Source organism: Pan paniscus, chromosome 17 (assembly GCF_029289425.2).
Source record: "Pan paniscus chromosome 17, NHGRI_mPanPan1-v2.0_pri, whole genome shotgun sequence".
Taxonomy (NCBI): domain Eukaryota; kingdom Metazoa; phylum Chordata; class Mammalia; order Primates; family Hominidae; genus Pan; species Pan paniscus.
This window is the reverse complement of record NC_073266.2, coordinates 48,416,200-48,432,375: the sequence shown is the minus strand read 5'-3', so window position 1 is coordinate 48,432,375 and position 16,176 is coordinate 48,416,200. Positions and strand designations below refer to the sequence as shown.

The following is a 16,176-nucleotide window of genomic DNA, read 5'->3' as shown; positions in this document are numbered from 1 at the left end:
TTTATTCCTTTCTTGTAAAAGTGTGATCTGGTAAAAAGGTTCTAATTTGAAAAAACACCAAGGACCCAGGTTTCTTTATTTTTTAGCGTGGCTGTCTCTGCAGGTTCCAGATGGCTCACCTCTGTGTCCAACAGGGAGAAGACACTCTCTCACCTTCTAGAGCACAACTGGATTTTGCACATATCATTTTTGTTCACATTCCCTTGACCTGACCTTTGCATGTGGCTCTAACTAATTGCAAGGGTGACTGAGAAATCCTTTCTTCTGGACAACCTTGTGATCACTACAAATTCTAATACTAAGGAAGATGGGCAGAATAGATATTAAGAGATACTAGCACCCTCTGACATAGTGTCCTTGACTTCCATCTTTATACCACACATCCAACTCATCAGCAAATTCTGATGGCTGTACCTTTAAATTATATCCAGAATCTAACCACTTCTCACCACCCCTATGGCTATCATGTTAGCCTAACTAACTACAGTCTCTTCTCTGGGTTTTTGCAGTGACTACCTGCTTTTTTCCTTACCCATCCAACCACCTCTAGTCATGCTTGACAAAACAGCAAGTATTACCTTTAAGGATATAAATCAGATGATGTTACCCTTGTCTAAATTCTCCAGTGGTTTTCCATTAGACTCCAAGGAAAAGCCAGCATCCTCGAATTCTCCAATGTGATGTGGCCCCTATTACCTCATTACCTCTTCATCTCCTACTTCTTTTTTCCATGCTTTTTCTACTCCAATCACAGTGGCTTTCTTGCTACTCCTTGAACATGCTAGGTAAAACACCAGCCTGTTCCCTTGCACTTCCTATTTTCTCTGCCAGAAAGATCCTTCCCTGTTTATCCTCATAGCTTATTCATTTAATTTTTGTCAGTTTTCTTCCTAGGGTACATTCCAATTGGGATTCCCTTCTTCCTATGAGAATCCCTGTTTGCCTTACCCTTGCCAACAATGGTTATTATTGTTCTTTTCTACCTTTTCTATTGAAATTATCTCTTTAAAATAAAAAGATACATCAGCTGCATTTAAAAAATATTGTAACTGAATTTAGTTTTAATTTTTTTGCATATTTTTTTCTACTTTTAGGTTGAATCTGATGCAGCACAGAACTATACTGTCTTCTACTCAATAAGTGGACGTGGAGTTGATCAAGAACCTTTAAATTTGTTTTATATAGAAAGAGACACTGGAAATCTATTTTGCACTCAGCCTGTGGATCGTGAAGAATATGATGTTTTTGATGTAGGACTTTTATTGATATGCCTGACTTTAAATTATTAAACTATGTTTCTTCTGATGCTTACTCCAGCTATGATGTTTTTGATGTAGGACTTTTATTGATATGCCTGACTTTAAATTATTAAACTATGTTTCTTCTGATGCTTACTCCAGCTACTCTTTCCTCTCTCCTTGCACTCTCTTCTTAGAGGGTATCTTAGAGTCAATGGGAAATAGAATGTGCAACATTTTGGAATACTTGGTCAGCTCTTTGTCTCAACTGCTGTTAGGTAAGCCTGAAATGAAGCAAAGAGGTTCAATATTTGAACATAAATTTCAATGTATTTCGATGTAAATGTCAGTAAATTTCCTAACAGTTGGTTTTGCTTATGAGATAATCTCTCTCTCTTTCTTACTGGTTGCTGGCACCTTTTCCTCACTTCAAGACATGTCTACAGTTGATTGGAAGAATCCTCTATCTATACTGTTCTTACTTCCATTTTTGTCTTCCTTCCACACAGATGATTATTTGATCACATCTGAGAACTACATAAGAAAGTGAAAGTGGGAGACCAAACTCAAATAAGGGCTAATAAGCCAGTATTCTGATATAGATGAGCTTATAGTCAATAGCAAATAACTCAGATAATTTTCAGTGTAATATGGTAAATGCTGTGAGGTCATGTGTCATTCCCATGATTCTGATGGAATGATTATCGGAAAGAGAGATTCTGTTCCTACAAAAAAGAAGGAAGAGATGCTGTGTAAACAAACATAACTGATGTACCCCATATGACATGCTTTGCATTTGCTTAGAAAATTTTCAGTTCAGTGTTGTAATCACATGTTCGGTAAAATATATTCTATTTGACATTACATTGCCTTTACTCAGCAATGGGGAAACTAGTACGTGTATTTTGTCAGAAAAATTCTTACAAATATGTGGTCTATTAGGTAAAATAATAACAGGGTTTGATAGTGACAAATTGGGAATTGCTGCTTTATTTAGATAATGTAGTAGGAATTTTTCCTGTTGCAGTGAGTTTAATTGTTCTCTCTGGCATAATTTTCTGATTATAGAGAGAATTTATATTCACATTTAATTCCTCAGTCTAGTGGACAGAGTCAGCCCCGACTTCACTGTACTCTGACCTAGGTTTTATTTGCGATAGCCATTTCCACCACATACTGGATGCTCTTTGCAGTAAAGTGTTTCTCCATTTGGTGCATTGATAATTAAAAACACAGTGAATAAAAAAACTTCAATGTAGTTTATTATTGAAAAGATTTGCAAGGCAGATAGTAGATAAAGCATCTTATTCTGTCTTGCCAGAATCTGATATTAATGGAACTTTCTTTTTGCTGTTTTGCAGTTGATTGCTTATGCGTCAACTGCAGATGGATATTCAGCAGATCTGCCCCTCCCACTACCCATCAGAGTAGAGGATGAAAATGACAACCACCCTGTTTTCACAGAAGCAATTTATAATTTTGAAGTTTTGGAAAGTAGTAGACCTGGTAAGTCTGCTTTTAAGAATAAAAAGAATCATTTTAAATATGTCTGTGTACATTTTAAAAGACATAGAGCTTTTTATACTCAAGGCCAGATCAGCCTGGGATAACGTTGAACTAGAATCTACTTACCAGAAAACACTTAATCCCATCACTTTCAATCAATATGTGCCTTACCCAGATAGTACAGAAGTTTCTGTCATTGTCAGTATGATACTAATTAACTGTAAAGGCAGCTAACGGTTGTTCAAGCTTTGTGTAATATTCAGTTTATATATTTTATTTCATTTCCTCATGTGGGTTTTTCATTATTCTCAACTCCAAGAGAGGACATGCAGGGTGGAATGAACAATAAAACTAAACTCGGTATAGTTTTTTTTTTTTTTGAGCTTTTATTTAGGAAGGTGTTAAATGACTTCCACTCAGGGTACAATTTTTTTATGCTCCTATTTATATTATCTTCTTTTAAAACTACTACCTCACTACTTCCAATTTAGAATGAATACCGGAATAACTTCAGAGAAACTTACATCAAATGTTCTCTATTCTAAACACTTGCTCTTACATGTGGAAAACTGAAGTATTTTAGTTTACCTGGCCCTTAAAATGTGGCACTTACGATGGCTTCTGAGACTTGTAATATGGAGAATAACCACTCACAATAAAGTTAAAAGAAGGAGGATTCAGTCATAAAAGATGACTTTCCTAATTTGCTTTTTAAAGTTTCCAGCAGTTGCTTAGATCTGCACTGCAATATTATATCTGCTTTTTCCCTTTATGTTTTCCTTTGTTAATCTGATGTCATAGATGTTAATACTTTATTACTCACGTGGTACAATTTAAAAAATTTAAAAAAATTATTGGTTTGGAGTTTAGGAAACCTAGTTTTGTTTCTTTTTAAATAAATTTTATTGTGTATAGTGAAGGTTTACAACATGATGTTATGGAATACACACAGACAATAAAATGGCCACTAAAGCATAGAAAACATCGTTTTTGATGTAGGGTGTGTTACTAACTCACTGTGGAAACTCATGGAAGTCCCTCTGAGTTTTCTTACTTGTAAAAGGAGTTCATTACATTACATGACCTACAATGTTTTTAGCCTCACAATTCTATGACATTACATTGACATTATATTGCCTTTAATTAATTAGCAATGGGGTATGCTTTCCCTTTTTCAAAAAGGGGTAATTAGTTTCAGGCTTTCTTGAGTCTGTTCTCTTTTATAGTAACAGAGAAAAAAAAAAGGACAAACACTTCGATGCCCAGCTTAACCCAAGGTACTTTAAGCACATTTTATCAGTAGGTTCAGACCAGTTAAGGCTGTGATACTAAACCGGTTTATTAAAACAAATCAAATCAGGAAGTAGCAAAAAGATTATAGAAAGGAGAGGCTGGACTACTAAAGGTCAACTTGATCATCTATATTATTACTGCATACCCCTAATCAGTCTTGATTTAGCTATTAATCCAAAGTCCAATTTTTAAAAAATCTGATTATTAAGGAGACATGGTTTATTCCTCCATCTAGGTTTGTTATTGAAATATGTGCACATATGTATTCCAATTATTTTTGATTGCCATTTAACTAATTTATTTAGTGATTTATGATCAAATGTGTTAAACTACGAGCAAAAGTATACCTTAATTTTCAGCATCAAAGTGTTTTGTGTGAGAAATTTGAAGTTATCCTCTTCAGTCCTATCTAAAGATGAAATAATACTCTGGTAATAAATACATTTTAGATTAGGTTTCTATCATCATTGTTAACATTTTAAGATTGTAGATACTTTTGAAAGTATATTTAACAATTCTGTAAATTAAAGGCTGTTTTATTTTTTAATGTGTAGGTACTACAGTGGGGGTGGTTTGTGCCACAGACAGAGATGAACCGGACACAATGCATACGCGCCTGAAATACAGCATTTTGCAGCAGACACCAAGATCGCCTGGGCTCTTTTCTGTGCATCCCAGCACAGGCGTAATCACCACAGTCTCTCATTATTTGGACAGAGAGGTAGCTCACACACTCCATAGAATTTCATTTCGCTGAGGATTAAGCTTCCCTCCCCCATTTATTATAACTTGCTATCCTGTGGATTAATAGTTTAATTTTATTTTAGGCATAAGACAATAAGAATTCCTAACAATTTTTTCTGTTTTTTATATTATTTCTATTTCCTTATGTTAGAGTAGCCATAAGGACTAGAAATGCACATCAACTGGCATTTAGAAGGGATGAGAAAAGAAAAAATTTCATTATAAATTTTTTTTTCTTATGTGTGGCTAGTTGGTTCCAGTTCAGCAAAGGTTTCAATTTTCATGTAGGACAATTAATTTTGCTTGTTCTATGAGTGTAGATCATGCCCTGATTTCTACTTTAATTATTATAGATATATATACTTTTAGTGGGGAAAGGATTAGTTGAAATAAAATTGATGGATTATTAAAAATATGAAACACTTTTTTGGATGATAATAATAGCATATTGTCATGTATCTAGTGCTTTATATTGAACTTCTTAATGCATAATTTTATTTGCCCTTTAGAATATATTTGTTTGACTAGACACGTGTTATATCCAATCTATAAAGGAGAAATGTGACAGAAACATTGATTGACTTGCTCAAGTCAAATTACTGCACTGAATCTTATCTTTAGTTTTTATTGTTCTATTTTGTCAGCAATCATGCATTATTGACTAAGGCAGATGAATCAATTTTATATGGACAAAATAGCTTTATTGGAATAGTTCAATGTTTCCCACTACAACTAGAATACCTTATATAGAAGAGTCAATATGACTAGAAAATATATTATAAGGAAGAAATCAATGGGATTTGATGCCAAAGAAACAGGGAGAGATGGTGGGAATCTATAAAAAGTACTGAGAAGTAGTACAAACGTTTTAATTGTTGTTATTTTTATTTTTTATGGGGCCAGAGCATTTTATGTTATAGATAAAATACATAAGGATAATAGTAAGTGGGAAAGTTTTAAGGGGAAAGTCTGAATGTGCTTGTGTATCTGTGGAGTTTGTAGGGATGATGTAGTAATCAAGTGAGTAATTGAAACTTTGCAAGTTAACAGGTTTTAGTCATCAAATTTTTTAAAATGAGGTTTAGAAAAATTAAATTTAGGGGTCCACAACTTGTAAGATACAGTTTTAGGATCAAACCCAGGTCTGCTACTTTCCTGATGAAGAAAAAAATCTACCAGATTTTGTGGGCAACAACCATGGAGCGTTGAGGGGAACAACATGAAAAGTAAAAATCATGGGAGATAAAAAAAAAAACAACAGTGAATTTAGAGGAAGATAAAAAGAATATCAGGGATTCTTAAAGCATACGGGAAGAGCATTTTAAGGTGGGAATATTGGTTTACTTTCTCTGTTTGTATTTTTTTCTTTTTTTTGAGAGAGGGTCTCGCTCTCTTGCCCAGGCTAAAGTGCAATGGCACAGACATGGTGCACTGCAACCTGTACCTCCTGGGCTCAAACAATCCTCCCACCTCCGCCTCCTGTGTAGCTGGGATTATAGGACACACCACCATGCTTGGCTGATTTTTTTATTGTTTGTGGAGACAGGATTTTGCCATGCTGCCTAGGCTGGTCTCGACTCCTGCACTCAAGCAATAAGCCTGCCTCAGCCTCCCAAAGTGTTGGAATTTACAGGCATGAGCCATGGCGCCAGACTAGAATATTGACTTTCAGTATGGAAGGGAGATCAAGTAAAATAAAGACTGAGGGAAGAGATAGAGGGAAACAAAAAAATGAAGAAAAATAAAAGAATGAAAGCATGACTAACGAACAGTAAAATAAAAGAGGAAGGCCACAAAGATGATTGTACCACAAATTAATGACTTCAATTCACCATCACCACACCATCTGCAAAATTTCATTTTTTGCAAATCTAACAGCAACCTTAAGTCCTTGTCTATTGCTGACACTTGTTAAAACTCTCTCTTCCCTTAGATTTCTGGTCTTCCTCCTGCTTCTCTGATCTTTCCTTTTTAGTGTCCTTTGTATAGTCTTCTTATTCCTTCCATGCTAGAAATACTGTAGGTCCTTACATCCGAGGCTCTTCTCATCCTGCAGCCTCTCCTGAATTGAATAATCTGATTCCTGCCATAATTTCAACCACCATCTAGATACTGATGACTTCTGGGTAGACATTTCTAGTCATGATCTCTTCTGTACATATGAGGCCATATATCCAGGTGCCTTTTGGACTTTACTCCTTAGATTTCCTTTAGGCACATAAGATTCAACATATGCAAAACAAAACTCAGTATTTCTACCCCTTTGCCAACCTCAATAGTGTTTACTTCCTCCGAGAATTGTTCTCCTGCATTTCTTGTATTGTTTGATGATGCACCTGTTTTCCTATCTCTCCAAGTGGGACACCTGAAAATCATTCTCTCTTAACTTGCATATAGAATTTACTGTTAAGTCCTACTCCATTCTAACTCCCAAGTAAATTTCCTGCCATCCTTTCTCTTTGTCCTCATTGCTACTGCCTCAGATTTGGGACACTTGCCCTATTTATTTATTTGTTTGTTGTTTAGAGAAGAGATCTAGCTCTGTCGCTCAGGCTGCAGTGCTGTGGCGTGATCATAACTCACTGTTACCTCAAACTCCCACTCAAGGGTCCATCCGCCTCAGCACCTCAAGTAGCTTGGGAGTACGGACACATACCACCGTGCCCAGCTAAATTTTTATTTTTTTGTAGAGATGAGGTCTTGCTATATTGCCCATGTCTGTCTCAAACTCCTGGCCTTGAGCGATCCTTCTATGTTGGCCTCCCAAAGTGCTGGGTTTACAGGTGTGAGCCACTGCGCTGGCCTAAGCCACCTGTTTTAGATGATTGCTGCAGGGGAGTTTCAACTAACTGCTTTGATTTTTTGGCTTTCTCCAAATTATGCCAAAACTTCCTTAAGGATATATTTTTTTAAAACTCAAATGTTCTGGCTGGGTGTGCTGCCTTATGCCTGTAATCCTAGCACTTTGGGAGCCCGAGGCGGGTGAATCACGAGATCGGGAGTTTGAGACCAGTCTGGCCAACATGGTGAAACCCCGTCTCTACAAAAATACAAAAAATTAGCTGGGCATGGTGGTGGGCACCTGTAATCCCAGCTACTAGGGAGGCTGAGGCAGGAGAATCATTTGAACTCAGGAGGCGGAGGTTGCAGTGAGCCAAGATCGTGCCACTGCACACCAACCTGGGTGACGGTATGAGACTCCGTCTCAAAACAAAACAAAACAAAACTCAAATATTCTTATTTTGTGCTGCCCCTATGACTTCCAAAAACCTTTTCACTATTACCTGTTACTTAAAGCATCATTTCTGAGTACAGGTCTTTGTAATTTAATCTCTGCCTGCCTCTTCAGCTTTATCCTTGTCTATCAAATTCCTAGAGTCTGTGCAAATATGGAAATCAGGTAAAAGCACAGAAACACACAGATGTGTGTGTATGTGAGTGAGTGAGTGTGCAATTGAGGTTTCATTTATAAATCTACCAAAAATTTTTCAAGACTAGTTAAATATTTGCTTTGTTTCCAGGTTGTAGACAAGTACTCATTGATAATGAAAGTACAAGACATGGATGGCCAGTTTTTTGGATTGATAGGCACATCAACTTGTATCATAACAGTAACAGATTCAAATGATAATGCACCCACTTTCAGACAAAATGCTGTAAGTATATAACATCAAAATCTGCCTCTGTCTTATCTGCTATCATTTTTTATTTAAACTGAATTAATAAAATTAATACTTCAGGAAGTATCATACTTTGACGTATATGTATTTTATGAATAAAATTAAAGTTTAAACAAGTGATATGTAAATTTATTTTATTTATTCATATTAGTGTTTCTATTATCTCCCTTCTGTCAAAGGCCAGTAACATGAGTCTTCATTTGTAATGAAACTTTTCTTTTATTTAAAAGATAACCCTTAATGAAACAATAGTGTTTACGATTCATAGTTTTAAAATAATCTATATAAAATTATAATGGTAAGTATTTTTGGAATGGAAGAAACTTTTTTTAAAGTTGTCTATAAAATAAAATTTCAATTTTCAATGACTTCTTTCTGTTTCAGTATGAGGCATTTGTAGAGGAAAATGCATTCAATGTGGAAATCTTACGAATACCTATAGAAGATAAGGATTTAATTAACACTGCCAATTGGAGAGTCAATTTTACCATTTTAAAGGGAAATGAAAATGGACATTTCAAAATCAGCACAGACAAAGAAACTAATGAAGGTGTTCTTTCTGTTGTAAAGGTACAGTAATGTATAGTTGACAACTTAGCAAATTAACAGGTTTTAGTTACCTAATAATTTAATCAACTAAATAGTTTCAGACCATAGACTCTGCAAGTTGGAAGAGAATTTAAAATCTATTTAAACCACTATTCCAATCTCATGCCTGTGTGTCTTCTGTAATTTTATTGCTGATTGCTAGTCACCTAGCTTCTGCTTGAACATTCTCATTTATAAGGATCTCCATAGCTCCATTGGCCACTTATCCCACATTTGAAATGCTTTGGTTCTCAGAAGTTCTTACTTCTACTGTGTCCAGGTTATTTTTTCTATAACTCATATGTTTGGTTCTGATTCTTCCTCTAATGCTATTCAGAAAAGCTATAATTCTTTTGAAAAGGCTGCTATGTTCATTTGAGACTTACTTTCTGTAAGATAAATATTCTCAATTTCTTAATTCTTACATGATGTGACATACAAACCCATATTCTTCTCATTTTCTCTATAATATATGCCTGGTTGTATCTGATCCTTTTAAAGGTGATATTCACAATGAAATTTAGTATTATCTCAAACAGCAATGAATGAACTTATTTTTTGTTCAGTATGTTGTATATTTGGTGTTGCTGGTACATTCTAGGATCCAGGTTATGAGGGTAGGAAGGGATCTGTTTGAAAAGGATCATTGGTTTTATACTTCTAGCCCAGAACAAAACAAAAATTAATATTGTCCTGTGGACAAGAATAGAGGTCATTCATTGAGTGAAAGAGGCTTATCTGCCAAAAATAGTAAAGTGGCATCTTTGGTACACAAACACCTCTATTTGCAATTATTTCCTCTGTAAAAATTTCCAAGGCTCCTATACTAAGACTTGGCAAGTTCTGTCCAGATGTGAAGAGTCAAATATAGACTCTTGACATCAAGCCTCCCTATTTTATTTTTCTATAATATGATCTGCTCAAATTGAATACTAAAACCAAGTACTTAAAAAAAACCATTATGCTTTATAGTTGAGAGTAATAGGAAAGGAAATAAGAAAATACCACTGATTGCTTTTGTTTTTTATTAGTCCAAATCAATCTAGTCTTTATTTGGACTCTCCAGAAAGTAGAATGCAAGACAAAGACCTGAACATGGGAATGTATTTAGGAAGTGTGTCCCAGGAAGCCAATGTTAAAATGGGGAAATAAGATAGGGAAGGAGGAAAAGCCAATCTAGTCTGCATTATTGAGCTAGTCATCTTTGGTGTTCATCCATACAAGAAACCATGTAGAACTTGCCTCATAATTATCCCCTCAAAAATGGATACTTGGGGTATTTACCCCTCACATCCCTTCTCAGTACCCAGGCCCCACTGGTTGAAGGTTTCACCCAGGGATCCTTAAATTCACCACACTTCTGGATTGGGCTGTGCCTGCTGTCTGCTGAGGGAGCCCTCTGGTTTTAGAGGGAAACCTGAATCTGAAGAGCCAAATCTTTGAATCTTGAGATGTGAATCTATCAGCACACATGGGAACTGGCTGAGGGGCTGTGGTGTATAATTGTTCTGAAAAGGGCTACTGTATATCTCATACAGTTTCCAAGGCTGAACACTTAGGTAGTACAGGCATATGTTTCGAATTGATGTGATTGCCACAGATGTTCTGTTAAATGTTCTCCTGGACACCCTTCTCCCCTCTTCCTCCTGATGCAGGCAAATCCCAAAATTGGGGCTCAGCCCAGAGGGTTCCTGGCTTCACCTGGAAAAGAATTCAAGAGCAAGACAATAGAGTAAAGTGAAAGCAAAGCAAGCTTATTAGAGCAACAGACAAAGGAAAATGGTGGCTTCACAGACAGAGCAGGGCTACTCCCTAGGCAGAGTAGCAATTGTGGATTGCTGGCTAGCTGTATTTATAACTACTCCTTAATTATATGCTAAATAAGGGGTGGGTTATTCATGAATTTTCTGGAAAACTGGCAGGAGTTCCTGGAACTGAGGGTTTCTCCCCTTTTAGATCATACCAGGTAACTTCTGGGCATTACCGTGGCATTTGTAAACCATCATGGCGCTGGTGGGAATGTCTTTTAGCATGCTAATGCATTATAATTAGCATATAATGAGCATTGAGGTCAACTAGAGGTCTCTGTCCTCATCTTCTTGGTTTAACTGATTGTGGCTGGTTTCTTGACTGCATACTGTTTCGATGAGATTCTGTTTTAATCAGCAGGGTCATGACTGGTGCTCAGAAAACAAGTCCTGCTGATCTCCTACCTCACCCCCACCAAGCCTTGGTTTCTCCTGCAAATAAGTCAAAGGAATAGTTTAAGATTTGGGAAGGGCAGATGATGTAACTACAGTAGCTTCTGTCAGAGACCCAAGCTCAGACCTTTTGGTGTGCTGTCTATCTGCTCCTTGGTCAGAAGGCAGCTTCTCCAGTCTCTCTCAAGGCCGTTGTTCAAGATCCATGTGGAGAAACTCTATCATTATTGTTATTATTTAATATCAGAGGTTTTGTCTTGCTTAGACGATATAAAATTTAAATACCACTAGGAATTACATTTCTATTTGTAAGTTTTTTTGACCAATACAAAATGATCTCTAGCAAACTTTTTCAAAAGAATATACTCTAATTTTTAAAAAGGCCTAATCAATGAGTATATGTACTCAATGTTCTTTTGTATGTTTTTTTGTCCAAGGAGTTGGGACCATAGAGGTATTAAGAAAAACATTTCCAAAGGTGATTGGAAGTTATAACCTATATCATAGAATATTTCTCATTCCATGTGACTGACATGCATTTGTTTCATTTCTGAGTAGCACTCCAGGATTCTCCAGAGTGCTACTCAGAATGGGCAGCAGTTAGATAATAATATTTTACTGCTTTGTTTTTGGTTCAGATTAACCTAATTTCACATCTGGAGAGTATCAAAAATTTCCCCAATACATTTACATACATTTATTTCCATTATTTTAAAACATAAGATAGTTACCCTTATATTTGATATTACATCCTAGTTTCTACATGAAGGAAATAGTTTTAATATTTTAAAAATTTTAAAAGTAGTTACCATGAATCAAGTTCCTTTTATGTCACAGAAAATGCTAGGCACTTTACATAAGTTGTACATAGTTTTCATATCCCCTATATGACAAGGTGTTGTTATCCCTATTTTACATTGATTTTTAAAAAAAGGCAAACCCCAAAAACACAACAACCACCTAAGGCTGATGAAGGTAAATAACTTCCTCGAAGTCAAGCATATATTAACGATCCACCCTGGAACACAAACCTGGTCTATTTTGTTCCCAAATTAATTATCTTTCCATTACTGCATGCCATACCTCATTAAGCCCACAAGGCAGTTTGTATTCAATATGTCACAGAATATATTACATCTGCAGCCCCTTGTCATGAAATCTAATTATATTCTCAAATTCATACTTCATGTTAAACACAAATTAACAATAATGGCTAACATTTATTATTTACTAAATGCCAGACACTTTGCCAAGTGCTTAACCTGTAGTATCTCATTTAATTGCTTTAAATGTCAATTGATTCTTTATTACATTTATTTAATAATAAGGCCACTAATTTTCAAATTTTCAGTAAGCAGTTCATTAGTTCAAAGTTCAAAAGAAACAAAAATTCAAAGTCCAAAAGAAACAAAAAGCATGGTGTAAAACGTCTCACTTTTACTTGGTCTGTCAGCCACTCCGCTCTGCTTGGAAGAATTAATACATGCCACCTGTTTCCTGTGTATTATTCAAAAGGTATTTTATATATACACAAACATGTTTAAGTAATCTTATCATGTTTCTTTTTTAAAAACAAATATATTTTACTTCAATTAACATATCTCTTGAGTTCATTACATATACATTGGAAATATTTCATGGTATGGTATGGACATACCATATTTTTTTAACCAGTTCCATATCTATGGACGTTTAGACCACACCTATGAATATTCTGTATTCCTTATTCTGTACTTTTCTTCATTCAACAACTTTTCCCTGAAGTCATTACATATCAGTATGTAAACAGTTTTGCCATTTTTTACAGCTATCTATTTTAGACATTACAGTAAAATATCCATCATATGAATGTAAATTATTATTTAACTAGTTCATTATAAATGGAAATTTAGGCCATATCAATGGAAATTCTAATTTTTTTATTATTTCAAAATATACTACAATGAATATACTACAATGTAAATGTAGGATAAATTTCTAGAAATGGAATTGCTTAGTCAAGGACATGGCTATTTTTTTCTGTGGTTGCTTTATTGCCTGATTGTCCTCCAGAAAGGTGGTGCATGTTGACATGCTCATCAGAAATGTACACACATGCCTGTTGTAAAATAATTGCCAATTACATTATCAAGTTTTGATATTTATCGGTTGAATAGCAAAAAAATGGTGTTTCAGTGTAGCTGAGCATTCCTTTTATATGAAGACGCCATTGAATATATTTTATATCTTCAAGCTCACTAGTCCTGTCTTTTAGCCACTTTCTATGTTTTGCTCTTCTTATCTATTAACTATTTATTTATAAGAGTTTTACGGAAGGAAATATTTTTGCAAATATTTTTACCAATTTTTATTGTTTTATAAGTTTGCTTGTGTTGGTTTTTGACCTCCAGGATTTGTTTTGTTGGCAGGGCTTGCTTGGTCACAATTTATCAGAGGCTTCTGTGGTTGTGAGATTTGTGTCATTATCATGGTATTGACATTATGAAAGCATTTTATCTGAAATTCTTCTACATTATTATTGTTTAATTATCTATCCAGTTAAATTTTTGATCTGTATGAAATTTATCCTAGAACAATTGTGATATGAATCGAATTTTAGTTTTTGTATCTGTTCCAATACAATTCAAATTTTGACATATTTTCTTTGTCATAAAATAAGATACATGTATATTTGAGTTTGTTATTGACATTCTCTTTTGTACTGTTAATTTATCGTTTATTAATTAGCATCTATATGCTGCTGTATTATTGCTAGCTATTTAAGAATATCAAATGTATAATATGCATTTTAGTATTTGCAGTGTTCCATGCCACTCTTACCTAGTGATCTTCCTTTGTGGATTTTTTTCTTATGAATATCTTCCTTGTTTGTTCTTCCATGTGAACTTTCAAATCAGCTCCTAAGTTTAAAAATATCTCTTTTGATGTTTTTACAATTATATTAATTTCATAGAAAGAGTAGGAGAGAATTAGCATTTTTCTCATAAGTCATAGCCAAGATTGTAATTTCATTTTTTTCAGCTGTTTTGTCTAATTTCTGTCTAGGATTTACATCCATATCCACAAAAAGGATTTACCATAGTTTTTCCTTTTCTATAATTGCTATTAAGTTTTTACTATCAATTTTATGCTTGCTTCATAAAAATAATTTATTTCCTTCTTTTTTTCCATCTCTGAAACAGTATCCCACAAAACTTCCCAAAAAACATTGAATTAAAAGATTTGTTTATCTTTCCAAAACAAGCCCATGTGGTTGTTATTCTAATTCTTCTCATTTCCAGATGAGTAGACTGAATCAACGAGAAATAACATGCTGCAGTCCATGCAGCTAGGATAGGTGATTTGTACCCCACAGTCAGGTGTTGAATGTCCAGACTATCTAGGAGAGATAACTCTGTTCATACAGCCAAGATACAAACCCAGATCTCTCTGGTGGGGAGCTCTTATTCATAATCCCTGAGCTGTTCTCCTTCTGGCTTGGTGTCCTTGCTTCCCTTATGTCGCCTCTTTTCCATTACTTGAGTTACTTAGCTTGATAAAGCCATTACTTCATTTGCACAAGAGGATCTTCTCTTCTTGGAACCTTAATTCATTTCTACTTTTGGGAGTTTACTTTTTAAATTATATTCTTCTTCTGACATTACTAGCTCGTTTGCTAATCGTACCTTCTCTTTTCCTTTGAGTCATTCATACTGTTTGCTAACATTTTGATTAATAAAATTTGCTTTTGCCATGTCGTGTTATCCTTTTCATATTTTATCCAAACCCTTAGAAAAGCTGAATTATCACAGGGCTCCTTTGATAGCCATGCTAGTCTTTGAAAGTATCTTATTCTTTTCCTTGGGAAAGAGTTGTGATTGTGTGGTTAAATCACGTCTTTAAGTACTTTTTTTTTTTTGAAGATGGAGTCTTATTCTGTCGCAATTCTCCTGCCTCAGCCTCCCAAGCAGCTGGGACTACAGGCGCATGCCTCCATGCCCAGCTAATTTTTTGTATTTTAGTAGAGATGGGGTTTCACCGTGTTGCCCAGGCTGGTCTCGAACTCCTGAGCTCAGGCAATCCGCCCGCCTTGGCCTCCCAAAGTGCTAGGATTACAGACGTGAGCCACCGTGCCTGGCATCTTTAAGTACTTTTTAATCTCAGTGAGTCATCTTTTATTTGAAAATCAAACACTGTATAATCAGGGTGTTCAAAATCCATGTTTCTGTCATGTAGGCTATGTACCTAATGATGACTAACCTTTTGAGTACTGATTAAAGAATGACATCACTATGTTGTTAACTCTAAAGGAATCCTCCTCTTCCAATGCCCTGGTTCTTCCTTGGTAGTCAGAATTATATCCAGGGAAAGAGTGCACGTTATTCATTCCTTTATACCGCAAAGAGTTAAGTAATCAGTAGGCCAAACCAAGAATTGCTCTGGTATACTTTTAGCTGAATAAAGCTTGCAAACATTGTCTTACTAGTTAGCGTCTCCTTTTATTGCAATATATTGGCTGTTAACAAAAACATACAGCATTTATTCCCTTCATTCGCCTCTGTGACAGCTTGAGAGATTACTCAGAATTTAGTGTAAAGCCTTATTTTATGCTGTAGTGTTAAATGTCATTCTTACAACAATTTCACAGAAGAGAAGAGTTAAAGAGACTAAATAACTTTCCCAATGCCACACAGCTAGGATGTAGTGTAGACAGAATTTGAACCTAGCTCTTTGACTCTAACTATACGCTGTCAAGCACTATGTTAAATTGTTTTCCACAGCTGTGTGATCTTGGAAAGTTGGCCTCTGTGTTATCTGTAAAATGGGAACAATACTTCTTTCTGCCTCCCTAATAGCTCTTCAAATATAATATTGAAAGTAACAGCACTTGGTAAACTGTGGGATATTATTATTTTATTTTAAAAAGTTATGCTATGTCCTTGAGAC

General features: G+C 35.2%; 1 protein-coding gene across 1 annotated transcript in view; it reads left to right on the top strand.

Annotated features, from left to right (window-relative positions):
* DSC3 (desmocollin 3) overlaps positions 1-16,176 on the top strand; it is a 53,951-nt gene that overhangs the window by 16,002 nt on the left and 21,773 nt on the right. The window contains exons 5-9 of the mRNA XM_003830264.7: positions 1,095-1,250; positions 2,600-2,744; positions 4,592-4,758; positions 8,303-8,437; positions 8,846-9,031. Of these exons, the coding sequence (XP_003830312.2) occupies positions 1,095-1,250; positions 2,600-2,744; positions 4,592-4,758; positions 8,303-8,437; positions 8,846-9,031 (789 nt within the window). The remainder of the gene's footprint in view (positions 1-1,094; positions 1,251-2,599; positions 2,745-4,591; positions 4,759-8,302; positions 8,438-8,845; positions 9,032-16,176) is intronic.